The 19,736-nt window shown below is 38.5% G+C and overlaps 1 protein-coding gene across 7 annotated transcripts in view; it reads right to left on the bottom strand.

Annotated features, from left to right (window-relative positions):
• The window catches only part of DLC1 (DLC1 Rho GTPase activating protein), a 415,436-nt gene that overhangs the window by 201,523 nt on the left and 194,177 nt on the right, over positions 1-19,736 (bottom strand). For all 7 annotated transcript variants that reach the window (XR_006266865.1, XM_043454523.1, XM_043454531.1 and 4 more), the window contains one exon: positions 584-617. Coding sequence is in view for 6 of the 7 variants with exons in the window: in XM_043454523.1 (XP_043310458.1) it covers positions 584-617 (34 nt within the window). In the remaining variant the exon portion in view is untranslated. The remainder of the gene's footprint in view (positions 1-583; positions 618-19,736) is intronic.

Genomic DNA, 19,736 nt, shown 5'->3' with positions numbered 1-19,736 from the left:
GTACGCACAAGTCTCTTACATAAAATGGCCCAGTACTTATATACAACCTACACACATCCTCCTACATCCTTTAAATTCATTCCAGATTAGCTATAATAACTAACACAAAGTAAATGCTATGTAAATAGTTGCCTCTGTGGCAAATTCCAGTTTTTCTCTTTTGGATCTTTCTGGAAATCTTTGCTTTTTCAAATATTTTTGACCCAGATTGGTTGAGTCCATGGATGCAGAACCCGTGGATACAAAGGGCTGGCTGTAGGAGCAACAGATCTCCAAAGACCATTCCTCAGTATACTGAACAACATCTGATTATTTTCCTCAAGAAAACAGTTGTGATCATATTTACAATTAAGGCCACAAGAATTACACACCTTATTCTAACAAGATATAATGTTATGTTAGAAAACCATATTTTTTCCTCGCATTTTGAGCAAAACTTAATTTTTCTAGGAATTCAACCATAACTTTTGCCCAGAAACTGAGGAGATGTATGCATTTTAGATATTTAATGAAATGTCCATATGAAAGATGGAATTTTATTCTAAAATAGATAGGAGTGAAAACAAAACCAGTGTCAACTTACCAGCCTTTTCCTTCTCTGAAATACCTGGAATCGCCTGAAAAAGAAAAAAAGTCACAAATTGTGGTATCATTAGAAGGAAATAGCAAATCATATTATTAGGAAGAATATGATGCCCCATAAATGAAGCAAAAATTAAATATAGCCTGACACTAACAATATCAGAGAAGAGGAACTGAATAGACATTTTTTTTTTCCAAAGAAGGCATATAAATGGCAAACAAGCACATGAAAGGTGTTCACCATCACTAATCATCAGGGACACGCAAATCAAAGCCACAATGAGACATCAACTCACACATACAGAATATCATCATCAAAAAGACAAGAGATGATTAGTATAGGTGAGCATGTGGAGAAAAGGGAACCCTTGTGCACTGATAGCGGGAATGTAATTCGGTACAACCATTATGAAAAATAGAATGGAGGTTTCTCAAAAAGTTAAAAATATTTTATACTTTCCATATATATGATCCAACAATCCCACATCTGAGTATATATGTCTAAAGAAAAGGAAAGAGGATATCAGAGGTATCTGCACTCCCATTTGCATTGCAATATTATCTACAATGGCCAATATATGGTAAAAGCCTAAGTGCCCACTGATGAATGAATGGATAAAGAAGATGTGGTATGCATGTGTGTGTGTGGTTGTGTGTGTGTGTGTGTGTAATATTATTCAGGCCTGAATAAGAAGGAAATCATACCATCTGTTATAACATGTACCTTGAAGGCATTATGCAAAGTGAAATAAAGACAAATACAACATGGTATTTTTAATATGTGGAATCTTAAAAAAAAAAAAAAGCATGAAACAGAGAGAGTAGAAAAGTGGTTGCCAGGGGCTGGTGGAGTGGGAGAAATAGGGAAAAATTAGTGAAAGGTATAAATGTTCAGCTGTAAGATGAATAAGGTCTAAGGATTTAATGTAAAGCATGGGGATTACAGTTGATAACTGTATTATACAATTGATTTTTTTTAAGAGAGTAGAATTCAAATGTTCTCACCAAAAAAAGACAAATATGTGACAAGATATGTGATGGATATGTTAATTAACAAAAGAGGGAATCCTTTCACAATGGATGTTTTGTGTGCTTAGTCACTCAGTTGTGTCCTACTCTTTGTGAGTCCGTGGACTGTAGCCCATCAGGCTCCTCCGTCCATGGGATTTCCCAGGCAAGAATACTGGAGTGGGTTGCCATTTCTTCCTCCAGGGGATCTCCCAACCCAGGGATTAAGCCTGCATCTCCCATGTCTCCTGCATTGCAGGCAGATTCTTTACCCTCTGAGCCATCAGGGAAGCCCTTCACAATGTATACATCAATCAAATGATGTATCTGATTTGATATATATATAATCATCAATCAAGTGATGATTGATTTGATATGTATATATCAAATCACTACAATGCACACTTTAAATGTCTTAAAATTTTATTTGACAATTATACTTCAATGCAGCTGAAAAGAAAAAAAGAGAGAGCTGTGCACTGTCGTAAAGTCACTAGATCCAGCTAAGCTCATTGTAAATCAGTCATGTAATTGTTTTCCTCTCTGAAGACAGACTCATCTCACCCTTAAAAGGTATTGCAATAAATGAAACTAAAAACACTTTGAATTTGGATCGAATTTTTTATAGTTCAATTTCTTTGTCCTATTTTGGGAGGCAAAGAAAGTTAATTGTTTGGTCAGTATCTGAGCCTTTCAAGTCTCTGTCCAGTCCTCTCAAGGTTCAGATTCCTCCTTTATAAAAGGGGGATAAGTACCTCGACTTCACAGGGCTGCTGAAAGCACCAGATGTAGTGGCTTCTGTAAAGCACATGAGGTCCTTGGGAAAAGACAGCCGCTCTATTTGCTACTATGGGCACTGGTCCAATGAGCGAATTACTGAAATGAGAGGTTTAGAAGTTCAATTCCTAGTAACGATTATCTATCACTATTATTTAGAAACTAGAGTTCAGGATGAGATGTCTTCAACAGACTTTAAGGCAGAATAGTGTAGTTCTACTCCTTGTGGATACCTTAAAACAAACTAAGGAAGTGAGCTTCTGATTGCCATTCACCTCAGCCACTCATGTATAAAATACAGTTAGCATGAGGGCATTAACTTTTATTGGAAAGCCTTTTATAAATCTATTTGGCCCACTGGGATTTCACGCTTTCTACGCCACAACCGCTGACCACACAAGATGTCTACAAGCATGTCTCTCTCCCCTTCTTTAGGGGATAAAGTCTTCAGAGTTGAAGGAAGGAAAATAGGCTCAAATGGGAAATTAATTTTGCTGCACATGTGTATGAGAGAGAGCGAGAGAGGGAGAGAGGGAATTTCACGTGCACCTCTATTTTAGATCAGCCTAAGGAAATAATATCAATCTCCATTTTTAGAAATCTCAAAGATCAAGACTCATATCTTTGTGAGATATTGATTATTGTTGAGAACCTCACCTTTGGAATTTACAGGATTTGGAGATTGATGCAGTTTTTCAAATAAGGGAAAAATCTATGGATAAAAAAAATGGAGGAGGATTTGTTTTGGCAAGCTTGATCTACCATGAAAGCATATTTTGACTTAATCTTGATCTACCTTTAGTTGTTCACTTCTTGTTCTCTGGCTGTGAATGCTGACTCTGCATCCTGGCAAAGATGCAGCCCTGAGGAGAACATCCAGTTGTTAAATGGCAGAGTGGAGGACCACATCCAGACAGCAGGGCATCAGATGGACTGCACAGGCTTCCAGCCCTGTCCTCAGCACCCTTTTATTTACAGCAAGATCATCTGATTTCTTCTTTGTTTCAAGAAAAACTTCTCTAATTCTGTCTTCCCTTGACAAGAAAGTCATCCTACAGCTTTGGCAATGTTTGTTTACTTCTTATGTCTCTATTTTGGGAAAGGTCTAAGAATGGAATTAAATCCATACTATATATTTTAAACCTAGCCCCAGATTTGTCCCCTGACTAGAGATAAGGGCTTTAAAATTAAATTTTGTCTTTTGTTTCAAGCAAATAAATAACAAAACAAAATAGAAACCCTTTCATTACAAGATTGTAAAGGGTGGTAATAGGTAATTGGCTCAGATGGTAAAGAATCTGCCTGCAGTCCAGGAGACCCATGTTTGAACCCTGGTTTGGGAAGATCCCCTGGAGAAGGAAATAGCTGCCCACTCCAGTATTTTTGCCTAAAGAATCCCATGGACAGAGGGGCTTGGTGGGCTACAGTCCATGAGGTCACATCGAGTCAGACATGACTGAGGGACTAACACTTTCACTTTCATGGAGAAAGCTCCTCAGTGTATGAAGAGCTAACACTAAGTTCTCAGTATGCACAAGGTACAGTTTCAAGATTTTATCTGCATAAACTCACTCAATCCTTAGACCAACTCCATGAAGTCTTAAAAAGTATAGTAAGTTTTGTGAGGTCACATTAATAGAATGGAAGCCAGGACACAACTACCCACATGCTGATCTTCGAGATAACTAATTTCAAAACACTAATAATCAAAGTATTTTGAAACAAAGGAGAAGAAAGGTTTGCAGAGGCCCTATGGGCAGATATTGACTTAGACCACAAAATACTTGTGCAGGATGTCTGTATGAAACATTCAGAAATTCTCTAAATAAGCTCTCTCTTCTTATGGCTAAAGTGTTTTAGACAAATTGAATGTCTTACCCCAGTTCCAAGGTGACCAGTGACAGGCCTTCTCCATATTTTATTCTATTTGATTACAAAGTGTGTAACCAAGCATGTATAAGTAAATATTTAATAAAGATATTAATCATGTTGCCCTATCAAACAAAAATATTTTAGCCTCCAAATAGCCAGATCCAATATGTCATGTAGACAGTGCCAGTTACTTTAGAATATCACCCCATGCTCTGCATGATTCTTTAAGCTACCAAAACTCACATCCATTAAATAACTGCAATGGCCGTATCAGCACATGGAGAAAGGAAAGTCAAAGTTTAATGTACCCAACATTTAATAACTTTTCTTTTAAAGTATAATCACATAGTAATAACAGCTGGATATCCTTCAGCTGATTTATATTTGAATTTGAGGGAGAACCATCTCTTTAGAAAATGGTTTATGAATACACTGATTAGATCTATGACATTTTCTAGGGATGAAAGGCAATAAATTTAAAAAAATGCTGACACCTGGTTTTCAATTAATTAAAGCTATTTGTTGTTTCTTAATTAGCAGCAACTTTATTTTTTTTTTTTTTTGAATTCACGATCCAGTTGAAAAAGATACAGGAGAATAGTTCCACTCAGAGGCTGCTGAATGACAATGATTAGCACACTTATTGGAGTGCTACCCAGGCAGAAATGGTATGGTTTTCCTGGGTGTTGAACCCCTGGGGAGAAAGTGCTGGTCAGGAGATTTCTTTTTTGCCTTTGATGTAAGAATACTGGAGTGGGCTGCCATTTCCTTCTCCAGAGGATTTTCCCACTTGGGATCAAACTCAGGTCTCCAGCATGGCAGGCGGATTCTTTACCACTGAGCCACCAGGGAAGCGCATTTCTGGGCTTGGAAAAAAAAATCACTTCATGCAAGCTGTCTGTATCGTCTGGTACAAAGTAGGTGTTCATCAAATTTTTGTGGGAATAAAAAACCAAGTGTATATTTGTATATATAGCTTAAGTAATATGCATGACTGTTGCTTATGAGAAAGCTCCCATAAAAAGCATATTTTTGAATTCATTAGGGGTTCTTTGTTAATAGCTGCCATATGTTTCATTTGAACTGTATCCTCAGGAAGTGATTTAACATTTCTGGCAATAAAGCAATTAAGTAGGATTTTCCTGCTGGCCATATGGGTTCGCTGTAACTTCATATTTTCTTCTCTCATTTCTCAATGGAACAAAGGGAAGTCTACTAATAACTTCCAAATGAGAGAAAAAAAAATATTCATGGTCTTTTGTTATTTTTCTCTGTGATATTCAAATGATAGGCAACAACCTTTTCTGTGGCTATCCTTACCTTCCAGTAGTTCTCCACACGCAAAGATTTTCATTTATGTTGATTTGTTGAGGTGTTTTACAATTGAATTTTTTAAAAGCCATTAAAGAGAAAGCTTTTTAGTAAAAGGGGAGGAAACAACTTGCTTTCTTTTAATGAAGTCTTTTAAAGCTGTGTGTGGGAACCTAGACTGTGTGTGCGTCTGTTTATGTTTCTGGACATGAAACGTGTTGGGGAAATGCTCATTTTGATGTGCCTTGCGGAAATGCTGTAGACATACGTTGATTCATTTGGTCTGTTGCTAGAATGGCTTTCTGCGCTTACAGAAGGACCTCAGCTGGATACCTTTTAGGAATTTATACCAACTACACAGAAGCTGCTAACATAAATAGCAACATAAGTAATGGATGTTGTATCTGAATCCATTTTATAAAATGACAATTAAAACATTCTAATTGATCTTGGTGATTTCTAAGTTCATCTTAATGATTTCAGGTGAAAATGGAGCAGGATTTTTCCCCTTTAATACGTCATTTTTATTAATATGTCAAGTCATATACATTGTTGTTGTTGTTCAGTTGCTAAGGTATGTTCGACTCTTTGCGACCCCGTGCACTGCAGTACGCTAGACTTCCCTGTCCTTCACTATCTCCCGGAGTTTGTCCAAACTCATGTCTATTGTGTCCATGATGCCATCCAACCGTCTCACCCTCTATCACTCCCTTCTCCTCTTGCTCTCAATCTTTCCCAGCATCAGGGTCTTTTCCAATGAGTCGGCTCTTCGCATCAGGTGGCCTGATGCTCCAAAGTATTGGAGCTTCAGCGTCAGCACCATCCCTTCTAATGAATATTCAGGGTTGATTTTCTTTAGGACTGACCATTTGATCTCCTTGCCATCCAAAGGACTCTCAAGAGTCTTCTCCAGCATCTACAGTTCGAAACCATCAATTCTTCAGTGCTCAGTCTTTTTTTATGATCCAACTCTCACATTTGTACCTAACTACAGGAAAAACCATAGGACCTATATATATGGACCTTTGTTGGCAAAGTGATGTCTCTGCTTTTTAATACCCTGTCTAGGTTTGTCATAGTTTACCTTCCAAGGAGAAAGAGTCTTTTAATTTCATGACTGTAGTCACCATCTGCAGTGATTTTGGAGCCCAAGAATATAATCTAATATAAAAATATATAATATATATACATATATAATACAGAAATGTATATATATAAATAAATTATATATATATAATATAGTATACAGAAATGTATTTATATATCATCTATGTAAGTTATTTTTTTCTTAGTGTTTTGGAATTGGGATGATACCATCAAGAAGGCCTTTTGAAAGAATTCCCTGGCGGTCCAGTGGTTAGGACTCCACACTTCTGCAGGGGGAAACAGTTCTTTCTGCTTGGTCCCACAAACCATTAAAAAAGTAAAAGCCCTTTGAAAGTCACCCCCATACAACAAGGGACAGCGATGAGAGGCTGAAAGATTCTACTTGTAGGTTCCATGTAGGGAAAAATGCTATCATTTATTTTGTCCTTTCTGTCTTTAGAGGTAGTGCTTATTTTGTATGTTTTCAAATATTAGAGATGTTGATGCAGAAGTGTCTGGAATACTGTCTTTTTCTATAGGAATTTTTCTCTATTTGCCTTCTTAAAAATGGGAAGAATCAGTGACAGAGTAAATTATTCCTTTCCTTTAAAAACATTCCCTTTTATTCCCACAAAATATTATACAGTAAATTTCAAAGTGCATAATTATGTCCATAAAAATTGCAAGAAAATGTTCCTCAGTGATGGAACTCCCTCAGTCTCAGAGGAGAGCATACAAGAGTCCATTGTGGGCACAATGGACAACAGGAAGAGGTTGGAAAGTCACTTTTTTTTTTGAAGACATGAAAGACAACATTAAAGGAAAGTAGGTACACTGGAAAATGGGTTTGTTTCCATGTCTATTTACAGACTCTTTTGAAATGACTCCTGTCTGTGATATTGTTAACCAGTCAATGATTTCTGTTTGCTTTCATCTGAACAAAGAAGTTCATTGAGAAAGCTGTGTCTGATTGGCAATCTGATATCATCTGTCGTGGTTTACAAAGTCTTTCTCCAGCTTTGACAGTCATTTTCACTGAAAACATGGACTTTATTTTTAGAGCAGTTTTAGGTTTACAACAAAACTGAGAAGAAGCTACAGAGATTTCCCCCTAAGTCCCTTGCCTGGACACTTGCATAGCCTTACTATTATCAATAACTCCCACCAAAATGGTACACTTGTTACAACGGATTGACCTACATCGTCACATTATTAGCACTCAAAGTTCATAGTTTATATTCATGTTCACTCTAGGTGTGGTCTATTCTACAAGTTTGGACAAATAAATAAGGACAGGAAAAAAGTGAGTGTTAGCTGCTCAGTTGTGTCTAACTCTTTGTGAAGGCCAAGCTTCTCTGTTGGTGGAATTCTCGAGGCAAGAATATTGGAATGGGTAGCCATTTCCTTCTCCAGGGGATTTTCCCGACCCGGGGATCAATTCTGGGTCTCTCGCATTGCAGGCAGATTCTTTATCGTCTGAGCCATCAGGAAAGCCCCTGTATAAGGACATGTATCTACCATTATAGTATTGTAGAGAACAGTTTCATTGCTCTAAAAATCCCCTGTAAATCCTCTGTACTCTATTCATCCCTCTCTCCTTCCTAACCCCTGGTGACCACTGATGTTTTTATTGTTCCCATAGTTTTGCCTTTGCCAGAATATCATATAGTTGGAATCAATGTAGCCTTTTCAGATTGGCTTTTTTTTCACTTAGCAATGTGCACTTAAAGGTTCCTCTGTGTCTTTTCATAGCTTGACAGCTCATTTCTTCTTAGCACTAGATATGTTCCATTGTGTGAATGTGTTAGTTTTTTTACCCATTCAGCTACTGAAGGACCTCTAGGTTGCTTTCAGATTTTGGCAATTATGAATAAAGCTCCTATAAATGTCTGTGTGCAAGTTTTCAATTTCATTGAGTAAATACTAAAGAGTGCAATTGCTATAAACGTGGGTTTAGTTTTGAAATGTTCATTTTTTGATGAATAGAAATGTGAACAGTTGTATTAAATAAGTTGCAGTGGGTTTACCCTTCTGACTTCTATAGTCTCATCTAATAGTGTGTGAGATTCATGAGCAGAGAACAAAGTTCTTACTTTAATATATGGTTAATAGTTGAAAGATGACTGGTGAGACTTCCCTGGTGGTCCAGTGGTTGAAAATCCGCCTTCCAATGCAGGGGACATAGGTTCACCCCCTAATCAGGGAACTAACTTCTCACATGCCACAGCTAGAGAGGCCCGCACACTGCCAACTGCTGAGCCTGCTCACCCTAGAGCTTGTGTTCCACAATAAGAGAAGCCTGTGTGCTGCAATTAGAGAAAGGCTGTGCACTATACTGGAGACTCAGGGCAGCCGGAAATTCAAAAAACTAAATTAAAAAAAAGATGACTAGTGGTGATCCTCTTTTCCTGACCCTTTCCAGATATAATCTAACACATACCTCCCTTTCAAGAGCAGCATGGAGATTGCTCACTGGTTTAACAATGTGCATCAGACCCAAGTAGCTCGAGACAGCTCACTCCCGATTGATGGAAGCGTCAGGTGTGGCTGCCGTACGCGTCCTCGGTGGACAAGCCATTTTGTGCTCTGGTGCCTGCTGCAGCCTACAGGATACAGAGTCTGGTGAGCTAGGAGGAGACGTGGGCGAGGTGCATGTGACGTGTGCATACATGAAATGTGTGGGGAAGCAAAGGTGGAGCAACTCTGCCATAGAATGTACAGAGCAGCAGGGGCCGTCCTGCTACAGTGGTGCTCGTTATTCACTGTAGGAAAATCTTCAATAATAATAGAATTGTTGGGTAGCAGGTTTCTTTTTTTTTTTTCCAGTAGTTATTAATATAATTAATTTTAACAGCTCCTTTAACTCTCAAAAACATCCCAGTTTGGATAATAATTTATATGAGAACAAGGATTCCATCAACAGCATCCCATGTCCCTGGTTTTAGGGTAGGTTTGGCCTGTGGAAAGCCCCAGTATGAGATATAAGGCTGTGATATTATTTATAATAAGAAATGTATCTTTGGATCTTCCATCCCTTTCCTAGCACAGGGCTCCTAAAAACACTTGGAATTTTCTAAGTTAGGAGAGTGATAAAAAGTGTCTTCTGTTATGCTAATGAGGTGACTTTTGACCCCTCTTAGAGACCGGGGCTGGCTGCCAGTGCAGCTGGGGACCGAGTTCAGTTGCCAGTGGTCAGCGAATTGCCAGGAGTCACGCCTATGTAAGGAGCCTCCAGGAAAACCCAAATGGCCAGCTTCTGGGTTGATGAACACCTGGAGATCGGAGGAGACTGGTGTACTTGGAGAGGGCGTGTTCCCATACCTACCCCTTTGCAGTTCTTCCATCTGGCTGTCCCTGAGTTATATCCTTTCACAACAAACCACTAGTCTAGTAGCTAAAATGTTTCTCTGAGCTCTGCAAGCCACTATATCAGCTTAGTGCAACCCAAAGAGGGAGTCAGTGGAACCTCCAGTCTACAGCTTGTTGGTCTGAAGCACAGGTGATCACCTGGGCTTACAAGTGGCATCTGATGTGGAAGGAGGGGGCAGTCTGTGTGACTGAAGCCTTAACACGTGGGATCTGATGTGACCTCCAGGTGGATAGTGGCAGAGCTGAGTTAAATGGAAGGATACTCAGCGATGTCTAAAGAACTGCTTGGTGTGGAGGAGACCCTCTCCCACATTGGAAATTGATTCCTAAACCCCTCTAAAGGGGAAGGATTATTTATTCCTGTGGATCCTACAGTTGCCTTGAACTGTCCTTTTACCCAGGGTCATCATTGCTCTTCTCAAGCAGCTAACTCTGCAGACTTTTCCTCTCTGGGTCCTGCTAACTTCTCTTTGGGGCCTTAAGGTGGTCATGGCTCAGCTAGGGGTATGCCCTACTGGTTATTGCACTAACCCTTGTATTTCTCCTCCCTTATGACTTTGTAAATAGTCCCTTTGTAACTGATCCTTCCCTCCATATAATCCTATTTTAAGTGCTTCTTCTATTTCCTACTGGAGCCCGAATTGGTACACTTCTCTTCCTTTCTTTCTTCTACGAATGTGCACAAAAATTCCATTTCTCCACTTGCTCCCCTCTCTCTCTCTGTGGGGCATTATGTAGGGTACAGATGATAATAAAATAAAGCGCCTTAAGAACCACTGATGTATCTTTTAATGTCTATTTCAGTCCCAGAAAACTGCATTTCAAAATAGGTCAATGAATTGTGAGCCTTCTGAGAAATGAAGTTTGTGACACTGACACATTTTCAACTTATGCTAATATTGACAAGGTTAGAATCACTGAGGATAAGGAATATAAGACTTGGGGAGAGCAATGCACTCAGAGAAGGCATGAAAGCCTGTAAACTATAAGATTAAGAATATGAACAGTTAGACACATTTTTGTTTTTAAATTTAGATGGAAGGATTGGAAAGATAGTTAGCCATAGCAAGTTTGAAATCATCAACTTTCAGCTAGAAGTGCTTCAATGCTAATTTTCTATATGAAACTTGTTAAGTGTATTTTGCACATTAACCATAAAAGTGAGACTTTGTAGACATACGAGGGCCAACTGAAACTGACACATAACTTTAGAAGTCAGATAACATTTTGACTTCATCATTAACTAAATGTTCTGCTAAATATGTTTTCAACAAATATTTATCAAAGGCTGAGTAGGAGATAGAAGGTGGTGGGAGAAAGCAATGGTTCAGAGTTTTAGAGAAAAGACAGGGTTGAAATGACCATGTGCACCACTTTTTTGACTACTATCTCTAAGGAACAAGTGCTCGTGTCTTCCCAGGGTGGATACCCAGGCAGGGAGGAAACAGGCAGGGTGGGGATGGCCTGGATTAAAAGCACTAGGCAGAGCCAAATGGGGAGGCAGAGTATAGAAGGGGAGATGTTTGAAGCGGGACCATTAAGAGACCTGTGTTTACAGAGGCAGGTGGAAGCTGAGGAGGACAGCAAGAGGTTGAGAAAGGAAAGGTGGAGAGAGAAGTGGGTCAAGAAGAGTCACATGATTGTAGGGATCAGAAAGGGTAGTGTTTTGGGAAAAGCTGGACAAAATGGTAAACTGCCTCACTGCCATAGGGAATAGGCAACACGTATTAAGAGGTGACTCTTATCCAGCACCTACTCTGTGCCAGGCACTCTTCTAAGCACCTGGCACATATTAATTCATATAATATTAATAAAGCATGTAAGTTCCTCAGTCGTGTCCAACTCTTTGCGACCCTACGGACTGTAACCTGCCAGGCTCCTCTGTCCATGGAATTCTCCAGGCAAGAATATTGGAGTGGGTTGCCGTGGCCTCCTCCAGGGGATCTTCCTGACCCAGGGATCAAACTCTAGTCTCTTACGTCTCCTGAGTTGGCAGGTGGGTTCTTTACCACTAGCACCCCCTGGGAAGCCACAACTGAGTGAGCTCTCTCCAAAGCCAGGTGCTGACAAGGGGCACTTCAGATGGAGCTCGCTATCACAGACCTGGGATTTTTCATCCATCAGCAGGGATGCCAAATGGCTAGTTTATACTTAGAAGGGGTATACCTTTCACCATGGTCAAAGTAATTGGTTTAGTGGATATTTAGTTTATAAAAATGTTTGTGATTATGAGCACATCAACAAAAATGAAAGCATATAGGAAGCCTAGAATAGATACCTGACCCCAGAGAGCAACTGCATGATAACTGAGATCCCATTTCTTCTCCATAGCAAAGAATCCTTGCAGAAATCATGTTATCAAAACCACCCCACTATTGTCTGCTTCCTTCAATCCACTCCTTGGATCCTTCTCCAAGCATTGTTCAATTCTGTGACTTATTGTTTAAGCTGAAAAAAGCTAGTTTGGGTTTTAAATGATCAAACTGGCACTAAGTTAAAAAAAAAATCTATTCTAAACATTAACAAAATGCCACTCTATTATCTTAAACTCTTTTTGATCTCCATTTGGAATATATGGCCTCATGGTGACTTCTGCTCTCCATGAAGTGGGTTAAAAACTTGTCCAGTGAATTCTTTTTGAGAACTTAGGATCCTATTGGGGTAACTCCAAACTTTTGTATTGGGTGCCCAACTTCATCCAAGGATCCATTTTCTGTACTTAACCAAAGAACATGTTTGGTAACATGTTTTAAAATTAAAACATGAAAATAATAAATTTCCCATTTTTAAGGATTATAATACAGTAAGATCCCAAAACCACAAAACTAATGTCATCCCAATTACTTAAAATGTAGAATCTAGTACCAGGAAAGAATAACACATTTTTTGAATAGTTAGGCTTATTAACCTATACAGGACATAGAGAAATAGTAAAGGAACTGAAGACAGTGATGTGATCCCAAAGTGAGCTAACTAATCAGTTCAGTGCATTTGGATAACAAACAGAAAGTTCTCTTTTTTCCTCTTTCCTATGAACCACTGTCTTTTTTATAGGAAATTGGCATTATATGAGCCCTGAGTCAGGAGCACACTTCATTCAATTCTCAGGGTTTTCAGAAATTTCTATCTTTATTTTTTTAGGTAAGAAACAAATATACTTTTAAAAGGATTGTTATTTGCAGGCTCTCCTGATAATGATTCACACAAAATCCACATGGCCCAGATGAAACAGTGATTTATTTTTAAGTGTCTTTTGTAGAAATTCAGTAAATGTCTCACATTCTCTGCTAGGCCTACTTTTAATTCCCACAACTGTTTTTCTTACTATTTGGGTCAAAATTCAATTAATAAACAGTACTTTTCCATATATTCTCCATGCTGAGAACCTTGAGTACTAGAAAATTAAAGATTTATTGAGGTAGGTCTGAAAATATTTCTATTCAAATGCCTTATTTACATTAGGGTTTTGAACAACGATTTTTTTAAGAACTATAGTACATTTTATTTTATGATATGCAAAATTAAGAATAAAAATAAATCAAAATTGCTTTTATTAAATGCTTTAATTTGTTAGTCAAAACATTTAAGATAATATCTACTGGCTCTCTTAACTAATACCTATTGCTATTCAATACCCTTGATCATTTTGGTTTTGAGAAACAACCATAAAATAAACAAATAATATAGTTTTAATTGTTATATTTAAATGTTTGGAAGATTTTTGTTCTACTTAGGCAAGGACTGTAGTATTTTTCTCTCTTTTTACCCCCTGTAAAACTTTCTTACTTTGATAGGCACAAACTGTTACAGTGAATTTAGATTATTACCTTGGACTTCATACAGAGCTGACATTCTACCATATAATTAATCCCCAAAGGAATTAAACTGGGTATTTGGAGGACTCAGAGCGAGTTCTATAGCCTCAAGAAAATTAAACACTTTAGATCACAGTTTTCTTAGTTATAAAGTTTTAGCATATCTTTAAAGTTACAAACTTTAAATAATTCTTAATTTGTGCTGAAACGTCACGAGTTTCTCTTGGAAATGTCTGTCAGCAAAGAACTTAGCCAAACTGAAACCATATGAGTTCTAGGAAGTAATATTTCTTTACTGCATAGAAATGGTATTACCCATAGCATTTACTGTGATAGTTTTAATATATGGCCAGAAATCTTTGACCCTCCTTCCTTTAAAAGCTGAAGGCTCATTCCCTTCTCCAATAAAGTCTGGTGAAGGGCAACTTCGGACGTGATGTTACACAAAGCGTCGCAGCTTCCTCCTTGCTCTCTCTTTTGTGTGGCCTGCACTAGGATCAGCTAGTTCCCGTACCATGAGGACACTTAAGTCCGCTGTGTGGTTCACGTGGCAAGGAACCAAAGTCTCCTGCCAACAGCCGTGTGAGTGAGCCATATTGGAAACATCCTCCAGCCCTAGTTATGCCTTTAGAAATCTTGACAGTAAGCGCAGATCAGATGCTAAGCCAGAACCAACCAACTAAGCTGCTCCTAAATTTCTGACCCACAGAAACTGTAGGATCATTCATTGTTATTTTAAGTTGTTAAATTTCAGGGTAACTTGATATGCAGCAATAAGTAACAAATCCATTTACCTGTATATTCAAATAAGGAATTTATGACTATCTTTTGTACACATCTGTGAAACTATAACTGCACTAAAATTCATCTTATTTCCTAGAGAACTAGATTTTTTTTCATGTTCCTTTAAAAGATTGTTTCATAGGGACTTCCCTGGCAGTCCAGCAGTTAAGAATCTGCACTTCCTTTTCAGGGGACATAGGTTCTAACCCTGGTGAGGGGACCAGGATTCCACTGCCATGCAGTATGCCCCCTCCCCAAAGCCATATATTTGGTAATTAATAAACATTTCTAAATAACTCATTAAAAAAGGCTGTTTCATGTTCAAAGACATTAATTTGCTCCTACTATACAAAATCACAAATTTCCCCTGCTACAATTAAGTAGCATGTTCTTTTGTGGCAGACCTGATGTAAATAGGCAGAACAATTGGCCTCTATTCTTTATAATTTTTCTCTTATCATTCTTTGCAGCTAAGCATTCTGCTTGGGTTGATGACCATCAGTTATTAGCGTATTTATTGAGTTCCTCTGGACATTTTAAGCAAAAATAAGAACTATGCACAACATAATAAAAACTTAGTTCTACTGTTAGGGAACTTAGATTTTTCAACAGGGAATGATGTGAGCATACACAGTTGGGTATATGGTGTTCACACCATATTGACACATACACAGACATAAGGTAATGCAGTAAAGTGAATGCCTTATTGTTGTTATATAACAATTATATATTGTTTTATAATAATACATAAAATATAACATATACATATGTGTATAGAAATATATTAAGTATCTTAATTTAGCCTTACAGTAATCCTATGTGGCATCCAACAGGCATTTCACTTGGTGGTGGTATTATTTCTTTTGAAAATAGATTTTCTCTGATTATTTTTTCTGATTATATCTTAGAGACTTAAAAAATATGGAAAGATACTCTAGTACAATGTAAGTGTAAATCAACCCAGCAAGCTGGCTTATGAATCATGTGAAGTAGAACTGTATCTCAAAGCATCCGATTCTGTGGCTTCATTAGAGCCTGTCAGCATCTGCTGCTGAGCACAGTAGGGACAGTCTGCTACTTGAAAACACTGCCTACAGGGTCTAACAAATCAGACTGAAATCTTTGAGTTTTACATCAGAGAGAGATCTGGCCATGTTTTTAAAAATTTGCATTGTTTTTGCTGCTGTTCTCTCTCAAGTGAGTTCATAAGGAAACTCTCTAAAATACCACTGAAAGCTCAGAGAAGATTTTTAGTAGCTCATATTATTGACAAACATGACACAGACATGTCTCTAGGGCCGTTCCTCAAACATGACTTTAAGGTAAGCTCCAACTTTATCAATAGGATATGACATCATTCTTTGTCTTCTTTTCTATGTTAATCTGAATAAGATCTTAGCTTCCAAACCAAATTCAAACCATGTACTTTTACTAATGAGGTAGAAAATGGAAATTTTTTGTTTCTTTTACAAATCATAATCTTACCGCACAACAAGCATTTGTAGAGTCTTTACTAAACAAAAGAATTTGGAACTTAAACCAACCAAAATACAATTATAGTTGTGTTTTCCTTGATAAACATCGAAAGTGTTATGTTTGTGTGTAAAATATACATACATGTACACATTTTAAGGCCATTATTAGAGTATCAAATAGTCTTTTGACTATACTTTGGTGATGCTACGAAATGATTATTTACCATAAGATAATGCAAGTGACTGACTTGTTTAAACACTAAGTGCTAAAAACATTTCTGCTTTTCTTGAAATTACATGGGCATGTAAATGACTTCACAAACAGACACACCTGGGAGTGAGAAGCACAACGAAGAATTTTTTTAAAAGAATTTTGTAACTAATGGCAATTATTTTACAAAACAACTGAAAAAATAAATGAGAAAACAGAAATCTCAGAAGTTGATCAGTCTTTGCCTGTATAGCCTGTTTAGAGCCCTGAGGCTTGGAAAGGAGGTAAAAGTGAGGCTGATGAGCTTTTGGCTTTTAGACCTGAGCCAGTCCCTTGAGGACACTGTTGGATTAGCTCGAGTGTGGGGAGGGAGGGATAATATGATTCACAGAAAAAGGTTTTTTCTTGCTTCCAACAGTCCTACTAAATTGCACAATCCTTCAACAACACTCCTCAAACATTTAGACATGTTCTGGGACAATAATTTTATGCATACACAAAGATAATCTCAGAAGGCCATAAATGTTGTCCTGCTACATGACAGGTTGACAAGTGGGTGGTTTCTAAGGACCAGTCATAAGGTGGAGACATAAATGAGGCAGGCTGAGTGAACCATTCTCAGTACATAATTGGCCTTTCATGTGAAGACAAACAGCTGCTAGAACTTTCTGGAAAATTCTATAGAGGTTTAAGAATTCTTAGAAGAACAACTTTGGCACTATAACAGATGAAAGTTAGCACTGAATAATCTCTGGGAAAAGACTGCCTTCTTGCATCACATTTTAAAACATGAGGTGGTTTATATTTATTCCAAATTCAACTAAGAAAATGGCTCTATTGACCATTCACTCAATATGTAATAAAACTTAGTATTACAAGGCAATGAGGAGGATACTAAAAATTATGAAGTATAATTCCACGTGTCAGTAAACTTGAGATTTAAGAGAGAGAAAAAGACATCCACATGCAAATTTCAATAACAATTCAAGAAAACAAGAGGTGATGTTTGACAGTAAGAAGATCTAGATCTTTATCTAAGGAAGTCTTACACTTAGAGTATTATGTGAGTAACAGTTGCGTGAATGCCTGCTAAGTCGCTTCAGTCATGTCCAGCTCTTTGTGAACCTATGGACTGTAGCTCACCAGGCTTTTCTGTCCATGAGATTCTCCAGGCAAGAATACTGGAGCCCTCCTCCAGGGGATCTTCCTGACCCAGGGATCAAACCTGCAATTCTTATGACTCTTGGATTGGCAGGCCAGTTCTTTACCACTAGCGCCACCTGGGAAGCCCGAGTATCAGTTGACCTCTACTTATTTTTTGGAATGTGGTATAGCAGAATGCCCGAAGGCTCACATAAAAGTACACACAAGTGTGTATATATCTTGTCATTCAGAACTCAAAAGCCACCCGCTGCTTTCCCATGTCAACTTACTAGGTTGGACAAGCAATGTCATGGGCTCCAATAAGTTGGAGCTCCAATATCTTTCCTCCACTAAGTCCATCAAAAGAACCTGCCAAATCAGATATATCTGGGTAATAAAATAGGTAGAACTAGGATTTCTAGGCATTCCCATCTCAGATTAGCAAGGTTAGTATTTCCCAGACTCAAGTGTACATCAGAATCATCTTCTGGACCCTGCTCCTAGAGTCTTCTCATTCAGTCAGTAGGTCTAAGGTGAGGCTCAAGAATTTATATTTTCTTTAAGTGATACCACTGTTGCTGCTCCAGCGGTTGTACTTGGAGAACTGCTGAGCTAGGAGACCACATTGGTTTGATTCTAGTTATGAAAACAGAATCTGTGGCTGGAGTCTGTTGATGGAAAGGCTGGCATGAGATGATGCTACAGAATTAGTTGATAACTAGATTATATAGAATTCATGTTAAGCCCTGATAATCTCTTTGTGGGTTTTAAGTAGATGAGTCATGTGATCTGATATGCAGTTTTCAAAGACCATGATGGCTGCCTTGAGGAGAATGTATTGGGAAGAAGAGGATTAGATCTGAGTACTGCCAGGTAAGAGGTGATAGTTCAGAGCTGGTGATGAAGATGGGGAAAGTGATCAATTATCACTTACATTTTGGAGGGAGAATCATTAGCAGACACATGGCAGTGGATTGTTTGTGGGAACATGGGAGGGGCAGATTCCCAAGACGACGATCAGCCTTCCATCCCAGGGAACTGAGAAGATGGAGTAGTGGAGGGAGGGAAAACTGCAAGGGGCGTGGGTAGACTGGGTGGTAGCAGGAGTCAATTTCAGTTGTGGACAAGCTCAGTCAGACTCTTTTAAATCACTGGTTACAGGAGTGTGAAGATCAGAAGAGAGGTCTGGGATAAGATATGAGTTCTGTGGGACCTAAAACTTACGAAGATGGGGCTTCAGAGTTTGGGGGTGCCACATGGGAAGAGAGTGGGCCTGGATACTGGTATGTAAGGACCAAGTTGAGAAGGAGTCAGCAGAGCGAACTGACAAGGACTGGAAGAGAAGAAAGAGAAAAACCTGCAGTGTGTGATGTCGTGGAGGCTTAAAGAAGCAACATTTTTGAAATGAGAGGGGCAATCTGGAGATGGAGGTGATGCTGGGGTCAAGAAAGACGAGAATGAAAATACGGTCACTTGATCCAGCAACAAGGAAGTCAAGGAAGGCTGAAAAACCAGCAGAGGCAGATGTGGACACCTGGTAGGGAAGCTGGATTGAGTGAGTTGAAGAGTGAGAGGGAGAAGAAGAAACAAAGACATTTGCTCACTGAATCACTGATTCAGACATGGATTTATCCAATTCAGTTTTAAACAAATATTATGTGAGCTCAGCCCTGGGGGAAAGAGGAAGGATCAGCCACTTTGGAGTGGCTCATTACAGTCTACAAGGGGAGACAAAACGGCAAACACCTTCTCTTGTGCCCGTCTTCCTGGACTTTCTCAAAGAAGTATTGCTTTCTGGAGGCATAAGTATCTTCTGATCTCACAGACCTTCCCAATGCTTTCACACCAAGGTGTACATAAAAAAATGATAATATTGGTACAGATCACTGAGTTAACTAGAAAGGCTGCTGAAGCCTGGAGTTATGTCCTAAACAAACACACCCCTCCAACCTTTGAGATAAACAGAATCATCCCCAGACTGACTCACCTCAACCCAGGTATGGTCTGTTCTATTCACATCTAACTATGGTTCAGGAGCCCTGGTGGAAAGTAAATACTCTCTGAAATAAAGAATTTTCTACTGAGTTTTGGGGTGGCCTGGCTTTTGGATATTTTTTGACCCTCCACGGTTCTATGAGAGTTTGAAATGTTATCATTACTAATGTAGCATTTACCTGATATGTATTTTTATTTAAAAATCTTTTTTATGTATTTTTATTAAATTTATGTCATGTCTTATTTCTCCAAGGGAACTCTATGATCCCCCAGTACAGGAGATTTGAATACATTTTCTTTCTTTTCATC

This window comes from Cervus canadensis, chromosome 31 (assembly GCF_019320065.1).
Source record: "Cervus canadensis isolate Bull #8, Minnesota chromosome 31, ASM1932006v1, whole genome shotgun sequence".
Lineage (NCBI taxonomy): Eukaryota > Metazoa > Chordata > Mammalia > Artiodactyla > Cervidae > Cervus > Cervus canadensis.
The sequence above is the reverse complement of the archived record's forward strand: the minus strand, read 5'-3'. Positions and strand labels throughout refer to the sequence as shown.